The 26,394-nt window shown below is 43.7% G+C and overlaps 2 protein-coding genes across 2 annotated transcripts in view; one reads left to right on the top strand and one right to left on the bottom strand.

Annotated features, from left to right (window-relative positions):
* Window positions 1-3,777: 3,777 nt before the first annotated feature.
* Window positions 3,778-17,815, bottom strand: WHAMM (WAS protein homolog associated with actin, golgi membranes and microtubules). The gene is made up of 10 exons (XM_026045763.1): window positions 17,270-17,815; window positions 14,465-14,638; window positions 12,951-13,101; window positions 12,250-12,419; window positions 11,052-11,217; window positions 9,877-10,064; window positions 8,777-8,863; window positions 8,592-8,687; window positions 7,732-8,218; window positions 3,778-5,049 (listed from the first exon to the last, which is right to left on the bottom strand). The coding sequence occupies exons 1-10, from the start codon at window positions 17,813-17,815 to the stop codon at window positions 4,757-4,759; spliced, it is 2,358 nt and encodes a 785-aa protein (XP_025901548.1). The 3' UTR covers window positions 3,778-4,756.
* Window positions 17,816-21,785: 3,970 nt separating this feature from the next.
* Window positions 21,786-26,394, top strand: part of FSD2 (fibronectin type III and SPRY domain containing 2) — a 17,123-nt gene continuing 12,514 nt past the window's right edge. Inside the window, exons 1-5 of the mRNA XM_026045750.1 lie at window positions 21,786-22,523; window positions 22,607-22,702; window positions 23,721-23,954; window positions 25,259-25,281; window positions 26,035-26,156. Of these exons, the coding sequence (XP_025901535.1) occupies window positions 21,786-22,523; window positions 22,607-22,702; window positions 23,721-23,954; window positions 25,259-25,281; window positions 26,035-26,156 (1,213 nt within the window). The remainder of the gene's footprint in view (window positions 22,524-22,606; window positions 22,703-23,720; window positions 23,955-25,258; window positions 25,282-26,034; window positions 26,157-26,394) is intronic.

The following is a 26,394-nucleotide window of genomic DNA, read 5'->3' as shown; positions in this document are numbered from 1 at the left end:
AATCAAGAGGGAAGGTGCTCTTGCTTTTCTCCCATTGTTTTATCATTGAATATGATTTGTTGCATATGCCTCGGATTATGCTTAATGTATACTGGCTGAAGGTAATTTAGACGTACAGGGAATAATATRTAACACCAGGACGAACAATCTTTTTACATTATCATGTCACATTGAAATGTATTAGTTTTCAAAACTATTTAGTTTAGGCTTTTGCCATCAGCTGCAGCTTTCATTTCTCTCTGGATTGGGGCTGCAGTGATCATTAGCCTGCAGATGAACGAGCTCAAATGTGATCCAGGGAGTTCTTTGAAGAACAAAGACTCTGGGAAAGAAACCAAATATTTATGTCTTTCAAATTCTGCTAGCATGTAGCAGTGATAGGTGCATTTCTAATGTCAGTCCCTTGCTCTGAAACGTTTTTTACTTTTGGATCCTGAAGTGGGTGTTCAAGGTTAAGGATTCCGTACAGAGGAACTCCAATGAGCCCTGAAGATATTTTCTTTTTTTTCGGGAGCGGGTTGAAATGACTTTATGATAATTTCAGGATACAGCCAATGTTTGCAGATCACAGATGTAGCTCTTCTTTAGAGCTAAAGAAGTTAGCTGTTCTTTAGAGAACAAAAGGAAAGGTAAAGATAGGCTGTTATKCCCTGAATGTCCCCTATGATGAGTGTGATAAATTCCTATAAATCCCAGAACAGGCAATTCTGCGAGTGTAATGTGCCCTTGCACTAACTTATTAGCCTTATTGCTCGGCACGCGCACATGTCCATGTTCACACACAGCTTCAGCATTTCTGTGCTAAAATGTCTGCCCATGTTGGTGGTGGGGACGGCAGCAGATGGTTCCCCCAGGGCTGGTGGAGGCGCCGGAGCCCCGGCCACCTTTGCCGTTGCTGCTGCACAGCAACACGGGCTGTGGCAACAGGGCGACTCGCTGGTGACGATGGATCAGAACTTGTGTGCAGGGCGGGGAACATCCATGTCCTCGCGCTGTGCTGCCCACGGTCCGGGCACCCCGCTGGCACTGCCACCTCCCCGGCGCCGCGGGTGCCCCCGGGCCACCACCACGCGGAGCACACGGGGAGGCGGCGCTTGGCACTCTGAGAGCAGCGGCCTCCCAGTTTTATAGACGTCCCCATGCACTGGTACGAGGCTGATACGAATGCAAAATACCTGCTGCCTGGGAAGAGAAGGGAATTGCAAATGGGAGATTGTGTTGGACTAATGACATGTTCTAAATCTGAGCTGATGTAGCCAGACAGGCAATAACATTCCCTCTGTATGTCTCTTCCTGGCTACTAGCAGCCTGCCCTGTATTTGGGGGTAGATTGATTTGTGTGTGCCCCACATCTCCACACCTGGCTAAAACACGGGAGGCACCGAACACTCGCTGCCAAAGGGAAGGAGCCTGGTGCTGTGGGGATAAACTGCAGAGAATTACCGTGTGGAAGAGTGGGATAAATTCATGGTCTGCGCAGTTTGTGGTTCACTGTTCTTGCTGGTAGAGCAATGGCTTGCTAAATTCAGCCTCTTTCACAAAGTGTTTTCACAAGTAGCTGAGCTGTTACTGCTGCTGCTGCCTGAGCAGATTTAATTGTGCATCCCCTTCCTTTTGCCTCGCAGGACATGCTGAGATTGAAAATCACACACCTTTCTCGACAGGAAAAAAATACACCATTCTAGGAAACTTTCTCGCTTGTCTTCCCTCCAGGGATCTTTTCATGTATTGTTCTGAGCCTGTGCTTGCTGCCAGTGTTTGCAGTGGCATTTATTAAAATACTCCTTCAATGCCATTCACCTTATATCACTGCTGTGGGTTTAATTGAAATGATGTGGCCTTCTTTCTTGCCAGCATCATATGATTATGGGACTCATTGTGCAGATGTTCCCTGTGATGCAAAAAGGAAGGTTTAGACAATTAGAAAAGAGTTTGGTTCATTTTTTCCACATTAAAAAAAAAAAAAAAAAAAAAAAAAAAAAAAAAAATCCAACTTTTTTTTTCACTAGTATCTACCAGTGTTTGTGACGCAGGACTGAAAAAAAAAAAATCAGAAGTAATTTTTGTGTTTAATGACTAGTCCTAATGAATATGAGCTTAAACACAAGCAGACTCAGTAGTCCCCGGAGCCCAGCAGTTTCCATGGGCTCTTTGAAGCAGCCAGGCTTCAGCCTGGGCAGTGTCTCTGCCGACCCACCAGGCCGGCACCGAAGGGCAAGGGACTTGCATGTCCCTCGTGCTGAGCCCTGTCCAAGCACCTAGGAGGGTCCTATAATGCTAATGTTGAATTTGTATGTATATATTTATATATTATATAAAATACATCTTATATATAGATAAAAATATGTATGTATTTATATATATACACATATATATATAATATATACACGATATAATATACATAATATATATATATATATACACACACACACACACACACACACACACACACACACACACACACACACATCTGTATGTATTTATATATATTTATAAGAGTGGAAGTTTAGGGTTTTTTTTTTTTTTTAACAGCTTTCAGGCATGATGAGGTTTGGGACACCCTCTTGTTCTGCTTGCAGTTATGGGGATCTGACAACAGGGCAGCCTAGGGAGGAGGTGAGTGTTAAAAGAACTGGTTTTTTTTTTTTTTTTAATGCAAGTTGCTGCTAGGAGAAGCACTTTCACAGTGCAGTGCTGACAAGGGCCAGCTCTAGGTGTCTAGGCGTTTACAAAGATCCAGCTTGGATAAGGAGCCTCCACTTTGTCTCACCACAGGATTAATGTGGGCTTTTTGCYCAGCAACTTACACAGCTCTTGGGTGGCAGCTGTGGGACCTGGGCCTGGCCCCAGACTGTCCCCCAGTGCTGCGAAGAGCCAGTACAGAGGACRGGCTATCACTGTGCTTGACAGTTACATAAGTCTGTATCAGCTGCAAAATAGTATTAGGTTCATTAGAAGAGGCTCTTTTTGCTCAGCAAGGCTACATGCATGAGTAAAGTGACATGCTTAAGTCTCTGTAAGAGCCATGGCAGGCTCACCTCAGGGCATTCACACTCAGAGCTGACTCACTTGATTCAATATAATTTTGCAGATAAAATTATCTGTATCCAGGTTGTGAATCAGCTGTAGGTTTGCTTATGGCAAAGCTTCATAAATCCCCCCAAAAGCATGTTGACAAAAACACTGACAAATCCATAACGGGCAGATAAAGCGGTTGCGATTCTCTCCTTGCTGTGATCAAAGCACTGGGATTTCAAAGGGAAATTCTCTTAGTCAGACCAAGCCATCTTTGAATATATTAACTTTAAGTCTCCCTAAAAATACTGCCAGCTAATGTCTGCTCTGCCCACGTCTAGTCAAAGAGATCACAAGCCACGTTGATACTGATTTACATAAACTGATTTAAAAAAAAAAATCATGAATGCGCTATCCAGCAGGTCTGTAAATTAACTCTTTAATGCTGGGAAGCTGTAGTTTTCCCTGTAAACAGCTCACCATCACCAGCTGGACAGTCAGGGCAGACTATTCCCATAGAGGTATTCCCAACAGCCACTGAGGCTCTTGCACCAGGCCCACTCCTGCCTACTTGGAATTGAAGTATTACACTTCCACGTTTCTTGTCAAATAACCTTTCACAACCATTACACACAGTAAGGACACTGAATTCTCTAAAGGAGTGCACAGTTAGCRAATAGTGGGCAAAAACTTCTTAAAATCAGAGTACACCAAATCCACTTCTGATGGATATATTTTTATTAAGGGTCAAAAATAAACTCAGAAAGTTTTAAATCATTTATTCCACTATTTACCCAAAATAGAAACAGTCTACATATGTAATATAGTTGAATTTTAAATTAGTTAGATTCTGGGCACAGTGTAAAGAACTGCCATTTTATAAGGTGCTTTCAGAGGACACAAATTCATGAGAACAGGCATAAGTGTGTACTGATCTCCTCAGTGGAGAAACACAGCTCCATATTACAGGGCTAGATCACAGAAGGCAATACATACAATAGTTTGGCACTTTCTTTTATGCCAATAGGTAACTAGAATTGGACATGTGAAAGTTACTTGCCTTTTAAAAATACTCCAAACTTCCATCTAAAAAGCAAACTTTTCAGTGAGTAATAGAGCAGCATTTATTTCCAACTTGCTATTAGTTTTCCCCTTGGGCATTGCCAGTCCCTTTCAAAGTACTCATTTTATATCGTGACAAATGCAGCATCCAAGCAGTTATTTCAGAGCAAGCTGTAGAAAGAAGCAGGATATTAGAGGAAGTGCTGGASAGAGGAGGTAGTGATGAGAGCTTTCAAATTACACTAAGATTTCTGCTTTTACCACTACTGCTTTGGTTAAGCTTTTCATTCACAAAGCAGGTCTTTAGTTACCTTCTCACTCTTATTATTTCTGTTTCTTTTTTGTCTTCTGTCTTCTTATTTCTGTTGCAATACTCRTATCTACTGTGTAGTAACAACCAAAGTAATGTATGTTTCAATTCAGTGTTCTCGTTGTCTTCAGACACAGTGAGGACTCTGTAATCTGCACAGCTGAGGCAGAATTGCCTGTTAATGGCAGCATCTTTGGGTATGATTGCCCATGCAAAAACAGGAATCCATAGCTCCTGTAGAGAGTCAACAGGACACTTACCATGTAAGAGATTTTTGGACTGTGACAAACACATACACACACTCACACACTCAGGCAATGTGCAAAGTGAGATAGGCGCTGTGTTCCAGGCAGTTCATCTGTTACTGGGTTATCCGTCCCATTCCCCACTGTTCTGATCATTGTTTTCCTCTTCTTCAGAATCAGCAGACACTCTCTTAATTCTCTGGATGGCTGCCTTAATGCTTCTCTCCAGCTCATTACTGGATCCTTTACTGATATTTTTCTCAGTATTCACTTTTTGATTCACTTTTCTTAGTTTAACCCCTCGCCTTATGGCGGAGAGGATGTCATCTTTCACAGYGGTGAAGGGATCTGGCAGTGCCGCTCTGCGGAGGACACCCTCGCCATGCTTCAGAGAAGCCAACACCTCATCCATGGATCCTGCAGGGAAAAGTCAGTTGTTAACGGAAGAAAGAACAAACAATCCTTCATGGAGGTATCAAACTCCATACATGTGTTGACAGTTCTTCCCTTCATCTTTTCCTGTCTTCAGCAAAGGTAACGAACTGTTCCGGCACAAACTCTTGCAGCTTTTGCAGTGCCAGTTTTGAAACCGAAGAGTTAAAGCTTTTATACCTGATTTTGAGAATCCAGTCCCTCTTTATCATTACAATTTGTGCACTAAAAAAGAAATTATACACAAAGGAGGATGCTTCTTTTTCATTATGGCTTTATGTGCTTTCAAAAAAATATTACTGAACCAAAAAATGTCTTTTATTCTATATTAGAAACAATTCACCAGCCCTTCTAGTTCTCTCAGTTGCCTGCTGAGACTGTCAATTGCATTTTTGCTCAACAAAGAGAAAAATGAAGTTATTTGGGTAGAAAGGCCTGAAACTGCACCACTGAAATCAGTGGGAGCTAGGTCAGGCCATAAGCAGGTAAGCAGGCAGGTCTTTCCTGTACAGACTTAAAAAATAATGCACATTTTACAACCTAATTTAAGTATCAGGTGTATGTTTCTAAACTTCAGMCCATAGAAGAGAGCGTATTGAGAGAGCTTCTCCTTGATCTCTTAGTACACATTGTAATTTGTGTTTTATTCCTTTTGGGGGACTTTGTTGCTAATTTCAGACTGTCAGACAGGGAATATGGCTTCTCTGGGCATCAAACCACAGCAACTCCTCCAGCCAGGGGTCTAGSCCATCTGTGCCTCTCAGAGAGATGCATTTTTGTCATGGGCAGCGCAGAGAGGATTGTGATGAACACCAAACAGTGAAATTACAACATTCTTATAAATCCTGTGGTGCCTTCAGAAACTGAGAAGCCTACTGAGGACACATCTGCACACTAGTCTTAAAAAGCTTTCTAGTAAGCAGCTACTAAGTGTATTAATCAAATGTGCTGCTGTTACCAGAGACCAATGCTGTTACCAGAAACCAATAAAAACAAAGACAAGTTAATACAATTAATAAAAGTAGTTCTACTTAGCAAGTATGATGATACGTTAGAGGAAATATTTTTAAGCACCTGAATATGAACCTCTCTTACTTTTCAGGTGCAAAGACACAAGTAACTCCTGTGTTGGAAATAACCTCTTTATGACGCTGTATCAGCAAGTTCCTATGGCAATGTTTTATTATTATTATAGAAAATAACAGGTGGTTTTCTTGGTAAAGAGAAGTATAAATAACCAATTGGATCCCTACAATAAAGAAAGGAATGAAGAAAAAAAAAAGAAGAAAAAAGTATTTTCCTTATCCAAACATAACTAAAAGACATCAGGGCATCAGGGTTTGCTGTGAATGACAACAAGTATCAGCTACAAACAGGGCTGTTCTGGTAGCAATCACACCATCCTAGTGCACAGCTCCTGCTGCTAATCAAAGCTTCTCATGAGTTATCTGCAGTAGTTACCCCACAGGCTGGACTTATCTACTGGATGCCCAGCAGTTTGTCATGAAAGCCTGAAGCATCTCCTGCCGCTGCTTCTCCTTCACCATCCTTGCAAGAACTGAAAATAAGAACTTTTCTGGGTATTTCTGCCTGTGCTTTGCCTCTCAACTGCCGAGTTGAAGAGCGTAAAAAAAGGGAAAGAAATGTGCCATACATATAAAGACCTGCTTCACTCTAACATAAGCTCTACTTTGAAAATTGACAAGGAAAAATTGCTGCCTTCCCACTTAGATCAATCTTCATGCCATAGTCAGAATATTTGCTTGCTTTAGAGATAAAAATAAGCCTGTTAGCAGGATATAACCAGTGCAGGCTTGGGAAATTGCTGAGCKCTATTCTCATCCAAACTGCTGTGTTTCAATTGCAGAGTTCAGCCTTCAGTTACACTTCCATGATCTGGCTAACAAAGCAGAGGTGTAGCAGAGCAGAATTTTTGCCCCAGCAATGCATGTGTACCAAAGCTATCCAGCTGCCTTTCAAATCCTGTTTGAATTCTGAATGAACTTTATTTAGAAACTAGGCAAATTCTAGATGGACACAGACTGTGTTCACCTTCTAAGTGTGCACTGCCCAAACTGGCAGCTCTTTGGTATGTAAACACTCAATAATAACCTTAATGCAAACACAAATATACTCACAGCTGTACTCCTGACATGATTAAAACTCAAACAAAATGCCACATTCTGTTCAAAAGTGGAAAAATTGTGGAAAAAAAAATGGAAATAGAGGTTGTTTCTTATCAGATAATATGACTAAATCCCAGCTTCTTGGAATCACTCTGCCACCTTCCCCTTTGCTAAAGTTGTGGCATTTCTGATATCATGAGAAATATAATCTCCACAGAACTATCAATGCTGTGATTAAGAACAGTTTAACTGTAGACCTGGATGTCCAACTCAACGGTGTTTCTCAAAACATATTGAGTTACTCACACTAAAAGTTAGAGTCCTGTGATGGGTATCAAACTGGATACCCAAATCATTGTTATTTATTTAGCATCTTGACTGGCGGTCAGTGCTATTTTATGTGGTCTTTCATACCATGCTTTCTAAGTTTCATTCTTTTCAGCAAGACTGTAAAAAGATGTTTATGTCCAGAACTACAGGGAGAATTAAAAATGCAAAATAGGGAAGAAAGAAAAACACCAACTGATGTGAGCTCATTTACCTATGCAGTTATTTGCAGATATCCTGGAAGAGTCAGCCTGTATGTGCATTACAGGGACTTCCACACTAAGGGGAAGTGGCTTATCCTCTATTCCTGATGGTGTCTTGAAGTGGAGAGGTAGAGGTGGAGGAGGAGGAGGTGGAGGAGGAGGTGGAGAAGGAAGGGCTACAGGAGGTATAGGAGGTAGAGGAGGAGGTGATGGTGGTGAGGATGGAGAGTCCATCAGCCCCTCACTGTGGTTTTGTTGCTTTGAGTCACCAGCAGCCACAAAAATCTGGACAGGGATATCTGCTGAGGTGTTCTGATGAAAATTTACAGTGTTGTCTTCTTCTGCTAACTGAATGCTCAGTGGCTGCTCCATTTCTGGCCTCACTCTTGATGAAGGTGGAGGGGACAGTATCGCAGCCTGCTGGGTGATGCTTTGTGGCATCCTGGGACTGAGAGGCTGGGGAGGAGATGTTTTCAGCACAATGTGAGCTGGGCATTTCTGAAAAACAAAAGGGAAGGCAGGAGGTCACTTTGCCATTGGACTTGCAGAAAGAGCATCCCCAAAGAGAAGAAAAGTTGCAGAGCACAGACTTGTACTACTCACCCACACAGAAAATTCAATACCGAGCAGGGTTAAAGGAGTATCATGGTATATCTTTGAAAGTGATTTCCACACTTCTGCTCTTTTCAACAGGCTCTGTACCTGGAAGCTCTTTCCTTAGAGGACTCCTTTCACTCATTGCACACAATCCTGTTTTAGGCTACTCAAATGCTATCCTCTGATTCTGGACTGTGCTCACACGGCATCTACAGCTACTTTCCGACTCCCTGTGTTGACACCACGTAGGATTACTGTAACTCACAGCACCTACCTCCCGGAATGCTCGCAGCCTCTCCAGTGTTTTCTTACGTTCTTGGCTTATCCAAGCTTTTTTCTTCTTCTCTTCCTCTTTTTGCTTGTCTCTCTTCTGCAAGGACATTTGTGTTACATACGTAAGTGAGCATTTGTACACGAAAAAAGCTGCCAGATTCTGCAAGGCTGCTATTCACTACTCACGATCTGTATGCTGTGGTGCTGCTGGAAGTGTTTCTTGCTCTCCTGTGCCTGTTGCAGTCTCTGCCGATGGCTTGCTTCACATTGATCCTGGTGAAACAGCAGAATTCATGAAATCCTTAGTTAATTCATACTTACAATGTGTGGCAGTCTGTGCCATTACCGCATGGGCAAAAGTCACTTCAGAATGACCAAGAGGGCCTCGTAAGTTGCAGGTTTCAGTATTTTCTCTGGGAGTCACTTGTCACAGTGCAGAGGGGGATTAGCCACACAGCTGGGTAAGCATTTGCAAATTATCTGTCATGTGGCCTTAGTATTATATAACTAATAGACAGCAATTAAGTGCATGAAAACGTAAGCAGAGGAAGTTTATGCTGAGAAAGCAATTGTGGGAGACATTAACTGTTCACGAAACATTTCCAATGAGACTCCCATTTTGTCTGGACTAGGAGGAGTAAAAGGTCAGACACAATTGGCTTAAACTCTGCTCTCAGGCTCAGCAACACTGCATAGGTGTTAAGGCAAGCACAGCTCACTGAGAAAGTCCATAAGAATCATCCATGATCTCATTCTTTTATTCCTAATATTCTACTCCAAATGGGAAGCAAAGAAAAAAAAAATCCCTTGCACAGAACTGAGAGGCTGGAGAGAACTGCAGCAGTTAATTTTTTTTCTTCCTCTTCCATTCAAGGGTAAAACAAGTATCACAGTGTGTGCTGTTCTGTCACTGCAGTTTCCTTCACTGCAGGCCAGGTTTTCCCCTGTGCTGCAGCTGCTCTAGAGCAGGCTGCCAGGACAAAGCTCCAGCTGGCTACAGCAGGGCTCTCTGGGAGGTTTAGCAGATAGAGAAACAATCCCCAGGTCACTAAGGTAAGTCTGTGCTTCCTTAATACATGAGAGAGCCATTTGCATCACACAGTAAAGCATAAGGCCAGCTTAATAATCSCCCTGCCCCTCTTTCTGTTTTCTAGGTGCTGGCACCTAGTCGTGCATGATCTTGTATGTCCACCCAAAGCCTCCCTGGCTGCCTTCTGTTCATCCCTGTAATTTGTGAAGCAGCTGCTCCCTGGCAAGAAGCTGCACCCTTGCAGGTCTGCATTTACTTTCTTGTTCCTGAGGTAGGCTCTCCTCGCACACACAGTGCCCCGCTTTGTCTCCAACTGCTTGGTCTTCCGCTTCAGCTTTGTCATCTCTGACGAGTTAGCACAATGTTGTCCCATTGTCTGCTCCATGGCCTTGAGCTCCTCAGGATTTTCACATGTATCATAGTAAACAACTTCATCCTGTTTCTCTAAAAAGGCATTTGGCATTAAAAAAAATGCTACAGTTCTTTAAACATTTCAAGCAGTTATGACATTTGAAAAGCTACTGCAGGCAGTGAGTTACTTATCAGAAAGCGTAATACCTCAGAGTCAAGCTTAGTCCTTCAAAGTCTTACATACACATATAATGCTATGCCCAGGGATGCTCTGCAGGATCAAATTTAGGCTGTTCACATTTTCTGTTATTTAGCTTCCTCTTTCGAATGTCTCTCTGTACTGTTTGAACTCCTGCCTTCACTGACTAGAGCTTTCCTGGAAAACTGAAGACTGTTCTGATCAGCACTGCATGGTTTATTATCCTACTTAGCAGGTTTAAATTATGCAATAAACAGAAGCAATGATCACTACACAGTAATAGAGAAATCATAAAGCACAAATAAGCACAAGAGTGCTGCCTAATTTTGTCATAAATATGTTAAGAAGGGACAGTTAAACTGGAATACATTAGTATTCAAAGTAGTATGCAGCTAAAAATCATCTCTTTTTGTCATTAAGAAAATGTATTTTGCAATTTTTACATATTAAATTACATAAGTGTTGTGATGAAGACAAAACCTTTCACCTTTCAACAGCTTCCCTGAAGGAAACTTCAGCTTCTATACATAGCTAATGTAAAAGCAATAGGCACCTCTGAAGTAGAATTATCCATTGAGTCAAAGCAGTGTGAGCACACATGTACAACTGCTGTCAAGAGTCACTAGTGAGGCTTTTTTTCTTTTTGGCTTTTCTTTTTTTCTTTTTGGCTTTTCTTTTTTTCTTTTTGGCCTTTTTCTTTTTGGCCTTCTCTTTCATCAAGTTACTTTAAGAAGACAAAATATCAGCTGCTGTCCCAACACCAATGTTTTCCAACGAAACCTTCTAGTATCAAGGACCGTAATATCTATTTCTTAATACAAAAACAGAGATGGCTACATCACTGCTGTGTTTGACGTGCTTAAATACTTATTGATTCTGACCTTTAATCTGTCTCCTTAAGGTTTCCAATTGTACAACAAGAAGCATCTCTTCGTGTTTCAATACCTCAAGCTGTACATTATATAATTCCAGTTGGGTTTCATAATACTCCATTTCCAGCTCCTCTGCTACAGTTAGGTTCTCTTCTCGTTCATCGAGGTTCTTCATCTTTAAAGGTTCAAAGAGAAAATTTACATACAAAACATACATAGCAAAATACACACAAGCAGCAGCGCACCCTCAAAGGAAGGATGAGTCTTCCTCTCTCCCTGCCTCTCAGCCCACCTTCCTGCAGACTCTGTGCTGCTCACAGGACTCTGCTCCGCCAGTTCAGCTCACCAACCTGCACAAACTGGGTTCATATCCTGCCTGCTGACTGAGAGCTTGCTTGCTTACAGCTCAGGGAGAGGCTGACAAGAGCAAGAGCTAGAAACACTGGGAAAATACATCCAGAAGCAGGACTTCTCCCTTTTTCTTTGCCAGCAGCAAACTACAAGGTGGGCACCACCTGTCTTGTGCACCTCCTCCCTTAACCTCTGCATCAGGCTTTTGTAAGTTTTAGAGAGAGAAAGMCATCAGTAAGCTGCTATCTTACTTGCTTATCTTATAGCACAGTGCATTAGCACCAGGGGCTCCTAGCAGCAGTTATACGGCATCGAGTAGAAATGATCAGAGTATCAAGTATATATCTTTATTTCACAGTGTTCCCTGAAAATAGTATCTCAGTCTTATCTTCCAACAACTAATAGCTTTAAAGGTTAATACCATAAATGCTTTAAAGGTTAATACCATAAATGCTAACATAGCACCTGAACTGTAAAAATATTTATCCTAAGTTTTCTCATGTGTGCAGGAGTAATTTAAAAAAATGCAAGATATGAATTTTTCTGCAATTTCAAACTGCTGAAAAACAATTACTTCAAGCTTTCTGTTTGCTTGTACAATTAAAAATTGATTTATTTGTTTTTCAAAAACTGTCAGCACACACTAATATTTTGTTGTTGCTTTTTAAAAGCAGTCATACTTAGTCAGGTAAGCTCTACAACTCAGTGCTAAACATCTTACAGAACGTGTGCGCTTTGTGAGTCCAGTTTCATAGTTAAGGACTTTAAAAGTCTCCCCATGCCTTTCCAGTGGGTGTTGATCAGCCCCTCACCAACCTGTGACAGAAAGCATGCGCATGCTTTGCAGGGACCTTACGTTTTTCTCAATGCCAGCTTGCTTCTGCTTCAGGCACAACTCCCTTGCCCGCAGATGCTGAAGCGTTTCTTTAGCTAASATATACTTCAGGTTTTCTAGTCTTGGCAAAGCTGATGCCCAGGTAGCTTGACCAAATCTTTTCTTATCTTGTTCCATCTGCTTGTGCATTGCTGCAGATTAAAACATTCTAGTAAGATATGAAAAATGCACTATCCTCATAACCCTTGTGTTCCTACTAAAGCTGCAGTACTAAAAAGCCTAATGTGATTAAACAATTTCTGAAACTTTTGAAATTATAAGACTGAATTTATGACTTTATAAATGGAAGTCAAATACTTTACCATGTAAAAGTACATATACAATTACACAGCAATGTATTTAGCCAACATACTGAAATCCTTAGCACTTTCACAGTAAATGCTAAAATCATGCATGCTTTTTGTTTAGAGGTTTGCAGCTGTAATTCTCGGGCCTTCCTGATGCCATCTCTGCATAAACCAATGCAAATTATAAAYCAAATTGGTTGAAGATCAAAGTCTAGGTGCATATACTCATTTGCACAAAATACTCATTACTTAAGTTCAACACCCATCCTAACCTCAGCTTTTACAAAGACGGAACAGCAAAGGTGATAAAAACAGCTTTCTAGCCTTAAAGACAAGTGTGAATCACAACCTTTTGTATTATCTCACTGCAATTACCTGTCAGGGCCTTTACAGTTTCCTTGAAGTAGTTCACTGTGAGCTCCTGAATGGAGCACACAGCATCYTCCGCCCGCTTAGTCCATTCCTCAGCATCTTTCTGCAAAGCTGCTATTCTTTTGGGCCCCAGCTTATCAWACTGCAAAGACTTCTGCAAGGAGACAAAATTCTTAATTATCAACTGCCTAACACAGCAGTACAGCCCACATCATGCTATCCCAAGAGATGCTGCAGCAAGGCAGAACTTCGTGGCAAACTTGACCTTCCCCTTCCCAAAGCAAGTTGCTGCCCAGACCAACATTCACCCCTTTCTCCAGGGTAAGGCAGAACCTGTCATGACTTTCAATGTTTGCTTTATTTCTTAAAGTATTTGTAAAACYTCCTCTTAAATATCACGTCCATCTGAAATGTTTCTAGTTGTTACTAAAAGTAACTCAGACACACTCTTCTACATGCAATGTTCTCTTCTATTTTTCCCCCATGTGTTGACAGCACATTCCTGGCAGGTCCTCCTGTTTGGCAGTTCTTTCACACAGGAGCAGGGATATAGAGAAGTATAATACCTTCAAGCCCACAGAAAATTGATAAGAGGGTATGTGGGTATAAGACTTAGTATTGAATTTATCTTTTTTTAATGAAATACTTTTAAAAATGAGTCTAAACTTCCTTATGTATACACAAGAAAACAAACAAAAAAAAAACAGTGTATTTGATCTATTCCAGTTTTCACTTAATTTTCAATACAGATTTAGCCTTTCTGTATCTAAAACTATCAGAGTCTTAACTTGCAGTTGTTCTGCTCTTTTTGGTAATATTAGCAGCTTGCTATAATTTTAGCAGAAGAGTTAAGAGAATTAAAATAGCAAAGGGCTGTCTTTTCAAGGGGCATCCTAACTCTCCTTCAGTTTGAGTGCTTCCAGTTTAAGATTCATGTAGAAGAAAATGAACAAAACTCGCCAGTGATGTGTATAGCTTGTACTTCTAGCAGGCTCAGCAACACAAAACTGCCCTGTGTGGCAGGACTACCTCTGCCTGCGCTACTAGCAGGGCTCAGTTAACTGCTCCATCGGCACTCCTGAGGGATGGCCATCCTGTGGGATGGCATTCCCAGAGTCCCAGACTAATCCCATTGTGAATGGCTCATCAGAGGTTACTCAGATCTCTGTAAATTGAGCCTACCAGACAGAAGTCCATGGATATGAGAAGTTTAGGCTTTTCTTTTTTCTTTATACACTTCCCAGTGGAGGGAGGCAGGACACTGGTGGGAAGCTGGCTGGGCTTACAGATGCAAAACTATTTAAGCCAGTACCATGGATCATCAGATCCTCCTGGAGCAATTTGCTCTAACTCCGAACTTCCCAGCCACATCTGGAGGCTTGGCAAGAAAAGGGAAGTAGGTGAAAGCAGAACCGGGGAGCCCAAGGATAATGAAACGATTTGGAAGCCAAACTGCTTCAAGAGCTGCTGATGTCCCACTGCATAACTYGGCCTCTCACCCGTAAGGACAGACCTACCAGGAGCTCCAGCTTGCACACGGTAGCCAACTCGCGCATGTCTCTGAACGGCTGCAGTAAAAACTGGTAGAACTGCGTTGCCATGGTAACCAAGTCCTGGTAAGTTTCATCCTCTTCTTCATAAACCTTCATCAGCGCCACCATCGTGTCAGCACTTTTATGCTGCTGCAGAACCTACAAGGATACAGGTGGGCCTCATTTGGCTGCGCGCTGCATTTGCGCATGCCAAGGAGTTTTGATCCAAAGACCCTGTCACTCATCACAAGAGGAAGAGCTGAGACCTCCTGTCACGCAGAGAGCTGCTCTGTGTGCTCAGCAACCCACCCCAGCAGGAAAACCCATTAGCAATGTTGTCCTAAGGGCACTAATTGCTGCACACTGCATCAGGGGACTGCAAGGGCAATCAAGCCCAGGGCCTTCCACAGCAAACATGCCCATAGCAGCTGCTCACAGATGACTTTGCACAACCACAGCTGGCTCGCAGGGGAAGTCTGCAGGCTGTAAGGACAAGTGAGGCATTCTGAAACTGGCCCTTGGATCTCTTTCATGGCTACTAAATGACATAAGTTTCTGGATCCAGAATTTCTGATTTCAAGCATGGAAAAAAAATCAGACTTCCATCTAGAAACAAAAATTCAGAACCAGATTTCAATCCCCTATATGCCCTGAAGTTAAGGTCTCTAAACGTTTGTTTATAATACTATTATTTGTAATATTTCATTATGCATTATTATGTATTATTTTCATAACAGTTTATTCTAATGTCAGTCGTAGAAATATTTCTCTTTCTAAGCTGTACTACTTCTAGGGAATATCCATCTATTAGTTCAGTGCTCTAAGGTATTCATTGGCCACTAGGATGAGAAATGAATTTGGAAACTCTCCTTCAATGTTTATTTAGCATAAATCAAAGCTTCAACGATTTTTCTTTGCCAGCAGGTAAGAGAGACCATGATGCCAGGACTATGTCCAGGACACAGGCAGCTGAGGAACTACAGGTAAGCTCCTTAAGGGAAGGAGGGAGGGAAGAGAAGGTGCTTGGTAATGTGACAATCAGGAAAAGGAACAGTTAGGGACATAGGCCTCCTTATGTTGCAACTGAAAAGCAACAAAATCGACTGGTGGCTCCTGCCAGCTAAGCCTGGCTTCCACGGCGCTAGCAGTGTTCCCAGCCGGAGCATCCCCCAGGAAGGGCAGTGGAGCTGGTGCTAGGCCACTGCCCGCCCATCCTCTCCCTGGTCTGGGCATGAATGGGACAGGGAACCCCTGGGGCCAACAAAGGAGCCCAGGGCAGCTCAGGCACCAGTGGCAGCAAGGCAGCAGTCTGGTTTCTGCATGGGCAAAGCCACACAACCCACTCACACGCTTTGCCCTTCTCGTGCTCTCCACCACGGCAGGATGGTTGTGCCGGGGAGAGGGAACGCCCTTGTGAAATCAGTCTACTCATGATAAATTTGGTATATTTTTTTCTGGAAAATCTTTGGATTCACATAGTTTGCTATTCTTTTAACAGAACTCCAGTTCACCATTAGCCAGAATGACTCTGGTGGTGGTGGCTCTTGCATTTTCAGGACTGTTATATTTCAGCAAATACACACACAAAAAGACATATCTACATATTGCCCCTCTCCTCTATCCTGTATAGCTAACTTCTGCACTCTTACAAATGCATCGCCTTTTATCTCTAGTCATTTACCCCAGAGGATGACGTATCTGAGGAAGAAACAGATAAAAAGCGATATTTAAGGTTAGTTTGAAGGCAGAAGATACAGGTTTCGTTTCTGCCTTTTCTCTGAGAGTCTTGGATAACCTGGTCTATACTGCATATAATGAATTTTTGTCCTTGTGAGGCCCAGAAATACAAGTGTACTGTTTAAAGCATCCTTAGGCATAGCTAACAAAGTTGGTATAAGATAATTGGCCAAGTTATACTTGACCATCAAATCCCAAAGTGCCACACTGGAATTTACTCTTCCGCACTGCTTGCAAAGGAGCAAAAGGGCTGGAATTAATTTCCAACGGGACCATGGACAGTTACAGTCACAGATAGTGTAATTTTTATATACAAAACTGGGCATGCAAACTTAATTCTTTAAAATCTGARAAGAAATGGAAACCACATTATGGCTGCTAGGCAGTGAAACAGAAAACACTTGGCTAAAGCCAAAACTGCCTCAATTTCTTGCCAAAGCAGGAACATTTTCATAAAATGACTCTCTTCCAGGGAGAGGAAAAAAGGTTTAGCATCAACAGCTCTAGTGGCCTCTAATCTCATAAGTCTGACATTAACAAGACAATGTCCTAACACACTAGTTACCTTCCTTAAACCAGAGCACGCAGAACAAGGAAAAGAGCCACACAGAGCAAGCAGGAACTTACACTAAGACAGACCTTGACTATGSATTTGTCAGGTCAAAACTGTATAGTTTGAAAAAAAAAAAAAAAAGACCCTCATTTTTCTGACATCACCTATTCGGTACAGGCTTGTAGAGTGTCTGGGCTGAATGAAGTGGCTCATTCAGCCACTGCTAGGCTGAAATGAAACGAATCASAAGACTCATTCCACTGCCTCTTCCTTCAGTGAAGGATGCACTGCAGCAGTGGATCGTTCCACTCCTGGACCTGCCGGCAGCGCTGCGGGCAGTGTGTCAGCCCAGGTGTTAGCGCAGGGGCAGCGCGCGCCCCTCCGCGTTGCGCTCACGGCGCACGGGGGTCCCGCCGCTCCCCGCCCGAGCGCAGCGGCCGCRGCAGCGCCTGCAAGCGGGGGCACCGCGGGCGGGAGGCCGCGGGGCGGCGGGGCCCTACCCTCCGCAGCGCCTCCTGGGCGCGCGCCAGGTGGCCGCGCAGGGCCCGGCCGCGCAGCTCCTGCGGGCTCTCGTAGTAGCCGTCGTCGTGGTCGGCGCCGAAGAGCGCGTCGAGCAGCACGCGGGCGCCGCAGAGCTCGAGCGCGCCGCGCAGGTAGCGCTCCAGCCGCCCGCACAGCTCGCGCAGCTCGGCCTCGCCGGGCGCCGCCTCAGCCGCCGCCAGCGCGGCCCACAGGCCGCTGGGGCGGGCGCGGCGCAGCGCGGCGGGCAGCGCGGGAAAGGCGGGCTCGAGGCGCGGGCACACGGCCGCCAGCTGCGCGTGCACGCCCAGCAGCGCCTGCGCCGAGAAGAGCGCGGCCCAGCTCTGCCGCCCCGCCGGGGCCGCCGCCGCCGCCTCGCCCGCCGCGGGGCCGTGGCACGTGAGGGCGAACTTGCCCTCCGCGTCGTTCCAGGCCGCCAGGAAGCGCAGGCGCGGCGGGCGCGGCTCGGAGAAGGCGGCGTCGCGCACGGCCACCCAGCCCTCCAGGCTGTCGGGCTGCGCCTCCATCACGGCGACGGTGACGGCGATGGCGGCGGCGCCGCGCAGCGAAACTGAAACCGGGCGGCCGCGGCCGGCGCGGGGCCTCGCCGCGTCACGGCGGCTCGCGGCTCTCATTGGCCCCGGCGCGGGGAGGGGGCGGGGCCAGCGCGGCGGAGGGGGCGGCGGCGGGCGGGGCGCCCGGCCCTCACACAGCGAAACGGGGGGAAAAGTGCAAAAAACGGAGAAATGTCGAGGAGCGGCGCGCGGCGGGGCGAGGGGGCGGCCTCGCTGCGTGAAACCGCGTGAAACAACGCGGAGAGTGGGGAAAGGCCATAGGCAGCTGTGCCATGGCCGAGGCAGAGGCCGCGGCCGTGCCGTGGCGGCCGSCCCTTGAACACCAGTAAAATCTGACATCGGCAACGTTAACGCTGAAACGTTTCGGCCCTCAGCCCATAAATGCTGGAGGTGCTGCCAGCACTAATACAAATGTGGTTACGTCAGTGACTAATTCCGAATTACTGAAAGAGCAAACAGTTGGGTTGCTAAAAATGTGCRGAAATCCCATTGATGAGCTCTGTCAAGAGGCAATAAGCCTTGCTCATTGCACTCCCCTTCCAAAGGTCAATGTGTGTACATACAGGCACATATACATATAATGCAATGTTCTCAGATGGGTTTAAAAATATCCTACCCACAAGATTAGCTCAGGAGCTAGTTTACAAGTGGAGGATTATGTCTGCTGGATAACAGCTGGATTTAAGTGGATATAGAGAGCTCAAGTGCTATGGTAATCACAACAATCTATGGTAATATATGGCCTATATTTTTTTTACCAGGTGATCTGCTACTGAGCATAGAATGAAGCCATGTGTTCCTATGAAAACTCTCCTCTTGCTGAGCCATTAGCCACTTTCTTCATTATAATAAGCTATCTATGAGGCCTRACATATACATGCAGGGAGGTATGTATATATGGAACAAGTGTGTACGCCGTTATGGTTTTTGCTAGCATTTTTCTAGAGTCTGATCTTAATTCCAACCAACTCCAGTAATAAACCTGCTGTTTGCTTAAGAAGGAGAAAGACTTTGCCATTAACCTTTCATAAAGAAAAGGACACGTACTGACATTTGATTTTTAGTGTTGCTGTTTGTGTGTGTTTAATCCATTTGAGTTAGTTTGCACAGGATCCACATTCCATATCTCAGACACTAGATACTCACCCACAGAAAACATGTCTAGAGTCAGTGACTGAAATCTCCACAGGATTTATTAATAGCCGCTCAGAAAGTGAGGGAGTGCTCTGTTTTTAAGGAGTGCTCTGTATAAATGTTCCCAGTACTTCAAGTCCAGGAATCACACAGAACATTCATAAGCTTTTTTGAGGGTCTGACATTCATCCTGGTGACACTCAAGTATCAGGCAGCTGAAGGACAGCCAGGGCACAGCTATATTTGCTCCGTGGCTCATTGCTGGCACGTCCCGATCTGAGCAGAGAGGCAGTCTAGGGTTACTGCAGTAAAGTCTTCCCAGGCAGTCACAGGAAAGTGGCAGGGAATTGCCTTCACGTGAATTATTTTTTACTAGGCAAAATAAATTTGAAGTTTGATGCCACCCAAGCTATCGAAAGGATTTATGACGTCTTAAGATAGAAGGCAAGTTTTTAGGTTGTATCACTTCTTGGCTGTATGTTTGCGATAGTGGTCACGGACTTAAACATTCTTCCCTGTAACTGTATCTGTGTCTGCAAACTGAGCAAACGCATCATCTGAAAATCATATTTAGGCAGCAGGGTTCCAGACAAGCTTAATTATGCTTATTTGAATTTATGTAATTTAATTTCATTTTGGTAGGAAAAATACTAGTTAATTCACTTTCCTAGTTAGTAGTAGCCTGTAAAGCAAGCCTTATTGTTATAATTATGGGGGAAAAAATCTTTTCAGGAGCCAGACGACATTTCCTGGTATGCTTCAAGACCTTTTCTCTGTTTAATATGGTAGAATTTGCATGATTTATTTTACCACGTTAGCATAAATAGTGTTTCTGCCTAACTTTAGTATGCTTGTCTATAGTATGATGTTGTTAGCTGTAGAGTGTATTTTTATGTCTGTAGTGCCAGAAGAGAATGATGAACTTTGGTGTGTATTTTTTTATAGATCCAGCAGGCTGGGCTGTTTTCAATCATTGATACAAATATGGAGATTTCGAAGATTCTCAGTATTTTTCATTAGTTCCAGGGATTGCTTTCTAATGAGTCACTGTGTTGACTTTATTAGACAAGCAATTCTCAGGAATATTTGTAAAATATTGATGAAATAAATTTGAAGTGCTAGAAAGTCTGGGAAACTACAGGAAGCATAAGAAATAGTTTGAACCCAAAACTTATGTGGGAGCTTCTGCAAAAGCACTGATAACTTTAATGACTTGGGTTTTTTTTTTCCATGAAAAAGTGGTTTTAAAGTTTCATATGCTTTATTGAGTTAGSACTAGACGTAACTTGAGTTTCATTAATATTCTGAACGAAGCTTAAATCTTTCCATAAACTCTCTTGACTATAGTAGAAAAACTAGTGGGGAAATGGATCTGAATAGTTTTGTGGCCGTGATCTTTTAGGGGCGGTGTATTGCAGAGGGCTGTGCAGACCCCGTGGCTGTGATGGAGCACCACACGGTGCCCCTGTCCTGGCATCGTTCTGGGTGCTGATAGTAGGAGAAGGCTGGTTGGAAGATGTGGGTCTGGGGAGTCTGCAAGGGGCAGCTGGAGGTCCTGGCAGTGGACAGGTGCATGCTGACAGTGCAGGGGATCTGCAGTACACATATATATAATATACACATATATATAATGTATATAATGTACTGCAGTACRTTATATTTTACCTCATTCTCAGCATCTGTGAAGGTGCTGGGGTTTTCCATGCATATGTATGTTTCCAGATGTACACAGGGCTGAGCATGTAAGAATTTAACAGAAGTGTCATGGAGAAAAAAAATCTCCTTTTATTATCACAAACTGCATCAACTGTTGAAAAATGCTACCAGAACATTATTAAGGCTTCAAAGCAAGCTTTCAGAAATAGAAAATGACAGAATTCACATTGCCTTTGTACCTTTAATGTTGTGCCACATGTATCTGCTTTATAATACTGGCTTGTGTTTCACATCCACATATTAGATTCACACCTCCTACCTGGCACAGGACAGAGAAAGGCACAACAAGCTCCAGGTCAGACCGGACATCTCTTTTTTTCAGGGGTCAATGACCTGCCAGCTTCCTAATGACTGTGCTTTTTACCATGGAAATCATCACAAATTTCCCCATCTTTTTTTGAGAGCTTCATTTATGAGTAAAATAAAATAAAATAAAATAAAATAAAATAAAATAAAATAAAATAAAATAAAATAAAATAAAATAAAATAAAATAAAATAAAATAAAATATATCACAGCACTTGAGGACCTCCAGACAGCAGTATTTATCCCTGTTTTATAGAAGGGACCTAAGGCCTGGAGAGTGAATCAATGGAAGGAAACTTTGAACAACAATTTGAAATGGATTTTTCAAGCACACTTTCTTGCGTGTTATATGACATCAGCAGTCATAAGAGAGCATTGTACAGTATGCCTGACCAGCAGTTCAGAAGCAGCCCCTGGCAGTAGCTGAAGCGTGACTGGTTTCAAACCAGTCTACTCCAATTCTGCCTTACGTGCAAACCAGACATGGGAACTTTAGATCAACTACTCGGAAAACAAGACACACAGGTAGAAGCAACTTTCTCACTGTCCGCAGCAGTGAGAAAAAAAAAACACATCCATCTAGGAAATGAAACTACAAGCTTTACCATGCCGTGCCTACCTGCAGGTTGTGAGCAGTCCTCAGCCAAACTGTTTCCTGATGTTATTTTTAAGCCAAAAACCTCATGGTTGCTATTTAATAACGTAGCTAAAGATCTTTCTTTTACAGGATTGAGAGCATCATCTCAAAAGCCTCATTGAGGATACTAATGTCATCCAGATCTGGCAATATACAAGAGCATGAAACTAGGGATCGGTTGCCTGATTGTCCAGCTTCTCCACTGGTTCCAGAATCTAGTGAGCCTGAGACTGAAGGCTTGGTATTTTATCACATGGATCTTTATGGATCAAGTGAGAGGTTTGACATCTTCCCTGAAGAGCCAGATGGTCAAGGAGACAGATCTCCGGAGGATTTTAGAGARGAATCTGCACTGAGCAGCAAAAAAATGCAGAGCACACAAGAAGCCGGATATGACTTGGGAAAGGAGGTTGAGGAGCTGGCCAAGATGTATGGACTTGATGAGGACAGAGAAAAAGAGCTTGAGCTCCTTGGAGGACATCTGGGGACGGTGGAGAGCAAACAGCCACTCTCTCACACTGGAAAAGCAGCATCACAAGGCTCTTTATATAATGTATCAGAAAGCAGCTCTCCAGCTCAAAGTCAGAGCATAATGCCGCAGGAGTTTCTTCATGAGGCTTCTCAAGAAGAAGATCAGAACAAATCAGGAGAGGAAGATGAGGCTCAGAGCCACGTGTGCTCCAGAGAGGCGCTCAGCAGCTGTGGCGTGTCGGAGGAGCGGAGCAGCCAGGCAGTCAGTGAGGAGGAGGAAGCAGCTGATGTTTTTTGCTCCACCTGCAAGATTCCAATCCGAGCTTTTGACAAACTGTTTGGGGAGCACAARGATCATGAGGTGGTTCAGCTCGACACTGCTGTGGAAAGCGAGAGGGTAAGAATGATGCAAGTGTGACCCTCTTGTTCTGTGTGCCCATAAAACACTGTTCATATTGAGAACCATGTTGTGTTTGTTAGGAGGAGATTCATAAAAACATGTGCAAATTGGAAGAGCAGATTGCTCAGACGGAAAACTTTGCCAGTCACTTGGAAGAAATCTTCATCACTGTAGAGGTAAGACATTTCTTCATGGGCTAAGTCTGTGGTGTTGCGTTCAAAGCTGCTGTGGCAGAATCACAATGCTCATTTATTAACAAGGTAATTAAAATAATAAAGCCCAGATTTATCTTGGGGTTTGCCTAGGCTGAGGTACTCAGAAATAATCATGCTAATGAATTTTTTAAGTGGATTAATAAAACCGCTTTAAACATTTCCACAGACACTCGCATTCAGAACTAAGTGATCCCCACGCTGTATGCAAATRGCTGGGGACCCGTGTGCAGGGCACSCGCCGTGTACGTTCTGCAGGAGGGCCARGTGCAGCCCAGCCCTCGGACAGGGCGCATTGGATGTTGGACAGAACACAGCATGGAAAGGGTTGTGCTCCCGCTCGCTCGGCTGATGTCAACTTGGCCCCAGGGGCAGGGGCCCAGCTGGCAGCAGGTTGAGTTGAAGCAGTAACTCAAGGCACCTCCTGTCCTTTTGCTGCTGCATGTGGCACAGAGGGACATCAGTGCCTGAGCGGGGGGCAGCTGCTGGCAATGAAGCTTTGCTTGCTCCTTAAATCTTCCCTCCTAATGGTTTCTCCAMCAGCGAGTAAGGATATAGGCATTAGCTGCTCAGCTCCCCAAGAGCAAATCCATGGATCCCACTGGGTTGCCATGGTTTCTCTAGTGGAAGGATGTGCTTGGCTGTGGTGGAAACACTTGAGAGATTACGGCTAGAATGCATCTCTCGTTGTGCTCCTGGGGCTTAGGTTGGAGGTTGTTGCCCTGCATCATTGTTTTTATTATCATTTCTGATGCTGTTGTTATATCCAGAAACAAATCCAAAATTCTGTCATGCCTCGGTGGGGGTGAAGGATTTGAATAAACCCCTAAACATGCAAATTAGTCAAATCACAATTTCCATTTACAATTTCTATGGACTGGCATTGCCTCCTTGGCAAGGAGAATTTTTAGCAGGTCCGACTCTCTGGCTGAGCTGTGGGTCAGGCCTAAGCAGCAAGGATCAATCCCCAAATGCCTTGCAGGAGAACTTTGGGCGCCAGGAACACAACTTTGAGGTGCATTACAACGATGCAGTGCAAGTGCTCGCCCAGAAATACGAAGAGCAGGTGGAAGCGCTGGCAGAAGAGAAGAGAAAGAAGCTGGAAGCTTTATATGGGCAGCTGGTCACCTGCGGGGAACATCTCGACACCTGCAAGGAGCTGACAGACACAACCCAGGAGCTGTACCTGGAAAAAGACAAAGCTGATTTTATAAAGGTAAAGAATTTAACCTGGCAGATGATCTTTGCTGTTTACAGGTAGTCCCAGCTGGGACGTCCCAAGTGACTTTATTACCATAGAGCATTCGAGGAGCCAGGGGTCAAGGTGCTGTCGCTGCTTCAGGGGCTTGACGTGGTGGCACTGACTTTGTGGTGCAACACAGCGGAGCAGCAGAAGTTTCCTACTTGTATAACTCAATGATTTATGGTCTCTTTGGAGTTCAGAGAGATGTTACTCTGAAAAGCTTACCTCAGGAAGCTCTGGAAGCATCTAGCAATGGTCACTGCCTCTCACAGCCTCAGCTCTCTCGCTGTATTCGGGGCTCACAGCAGGGCAGACCAAGGCAACTGCTTTGAAAAATATTTCTTTTTCTTGCTCATTTTGTTGGAAAGTTCAGCTAAACAGGAGGCTCCAAACTAAATACATTAAGAGTTCCTGCAAAGTGATGGATGAATCCCACTGCCAAAGAGATCTCGAGAAGCAATCTTTCTTTGGCAGGTAGAAAAATAATTGGAAAAAAATAACCAGAATTTTCACAGCTAATGAATGATCATTCTCATCTGAGCTGTTCTGTGACTTGGGTGGGTGGAAGCATTTCTATAGCACAGCTAAACCAATTTTTTAACTCTCCTCTATACCTCCAGCTTGCTGCAATACCTGAACAACTCTCCTCTAATACCTCCAGCTTGCTGCAATGGATCAGATTGGTGTTTCAGTCCAGCCTGTTGAGCTCCTTTCATGTGTTGACCTTTTCTGCATCCCTGGGAAGAATCTTATTTTCTCCTTAGCTCTTCAGCAGTTTTATATCATCCGAGGAATCACTATTTCAACCTTTTCAGAGGTCTGAGGCTCCTCTGCCCAGGTAGCACCAAGAAGTAAATAGGTCTAATTACGAGGAGCTCTTTGCCTGACTGCTTAGGTTTTTCCAGGAACTGTGACTCTGTCCTCAGAACAAATGCCCTCTATCTGCTCACCAAGATATTTTCCCCAAATATTGCTGGTTTTTTTTTGTGAAGGGTCTGCTGACAGTTTGCACGCTTGAGGAGAGGAATAGTCTAGCGTCTAGATGGGCAGTCTCTGCTTGATCTTGCGTGTTACCCAGCTGCTCATCCACAAGGGCTGGTGATTTGAACAGGCAGTTGGGCAGGACTTTATTTTAGAGATTCAATTAGCGGGTTCTGAAGGCTGCATTTGAGACAAGTTCAGATAAGACAGGTCCACAGCAAGTTCTAGTCTGCCYTTGGACTAATGCAAGAAATGGATCCTTTCTGTCTTTAACCCTCTCTCTCTGTCTCCTACAGGCAGCAGTAACCATGGTTGACAGGTAGTATCAGAGTCTGGAATTTTTATTGCATTTCTGCTCATTATCTGACACTATGACTGGAGACATCTGCATGTTCTAAATTTCATTCAGATACATAAATGTGACTGATGCTACTAGAGCTCTTACGGTCTTTAGTCTGTCTGGTTTAAACTGCTGCAGGATAAGTTGCTTTAAAAAGTTTAACACTCAAAAATAATGCATTAATATAGAGGGCTAGAAGTCAGGCTATGATTTCTCAAAACAGATAGTGAAAGATCTTGGAGCAATTGGAAGAGATTTTAAGGCACACTAAATAAATTGCAGAAAATATGCATCTTAATTCACTAACATCTATTATGAAAACACGCAGAAGAGATGCACCTCTGCTTCAGATGTCACAATACCTAAAACTTTGAGGCCTTGAGCACATAGCAGTGTCACCAGCTCTAAATACCAAGCTACCAATTCGCTTCCCACAGAGAGGCACTTGGGAACGTCCCTCGGCCGCTCAGCGTGGGCCGCTGTTCCCACCGGGATCCATCCCTGCTTGCGTTCAGCAGCTTGGAGTGCTGAGCTGATGGACATGTACCTGCCAAGCATAGGGCACGGGGAGGCTGAGCTTTGCACACCTACAGAAACACTGCTTTAAGGAAATAACTATTATTTTACAGTTTGCTGTTCCTTGCATGTTCTTAACATGAGTGTCACAGAAATGTACCTCCAGTGGTATGGTACTTTCAATTAGGCATTTCTTTTTTCTCCTTACAATTATAGACTGGAAGAATTCTTAAAGAAAGAAGTGAATTTAGAGCTTTCAGTGATGCCAGAATTTGAAGAGAGAGTCATAGATTTCTCTGAAGTTGAACAACTAATGAACTCTCTTAATACTATTCCAGGTACCCTTCCAATCCAATTATTATTTCAGACATATTTACATTTAATTAAGAATGTATATTAAACATCATAAACATTATATTAAACATCATAAACATTAAACATCATTAAGCATCCATGCCTTTTTTTTTAAAGGTGAACTGCAAAGGCAGAATTAGCTTCTGCCTAGTTTTTCTTCTAGATTTTTTTAGATTTCTTTTCTCCAGGAGGGAGACACTGGAAGTTTTCTTTTTTTTTTTT

The sequence above is a fragment of the Nothoprocta perdicaria genome, unplaced genomic scaffold (assembly GCF_003342845.1).
Source record: "Nothoprocta perdicaria isolate Ctin4 unplaced genomic scaffold, notPer1 scaffold_41, whole genome shotgun sequence".
Classification (NCBI taxonomy): Eukaryota; Metazoa; Chordata; class Aves; order Tinamiformes; family Tinamidae; genus Nothoprocta; species Nothoprocta perdicaria.
This window is presented reverse-complemented; position numbering and strand designations above follow the sequence as displayed.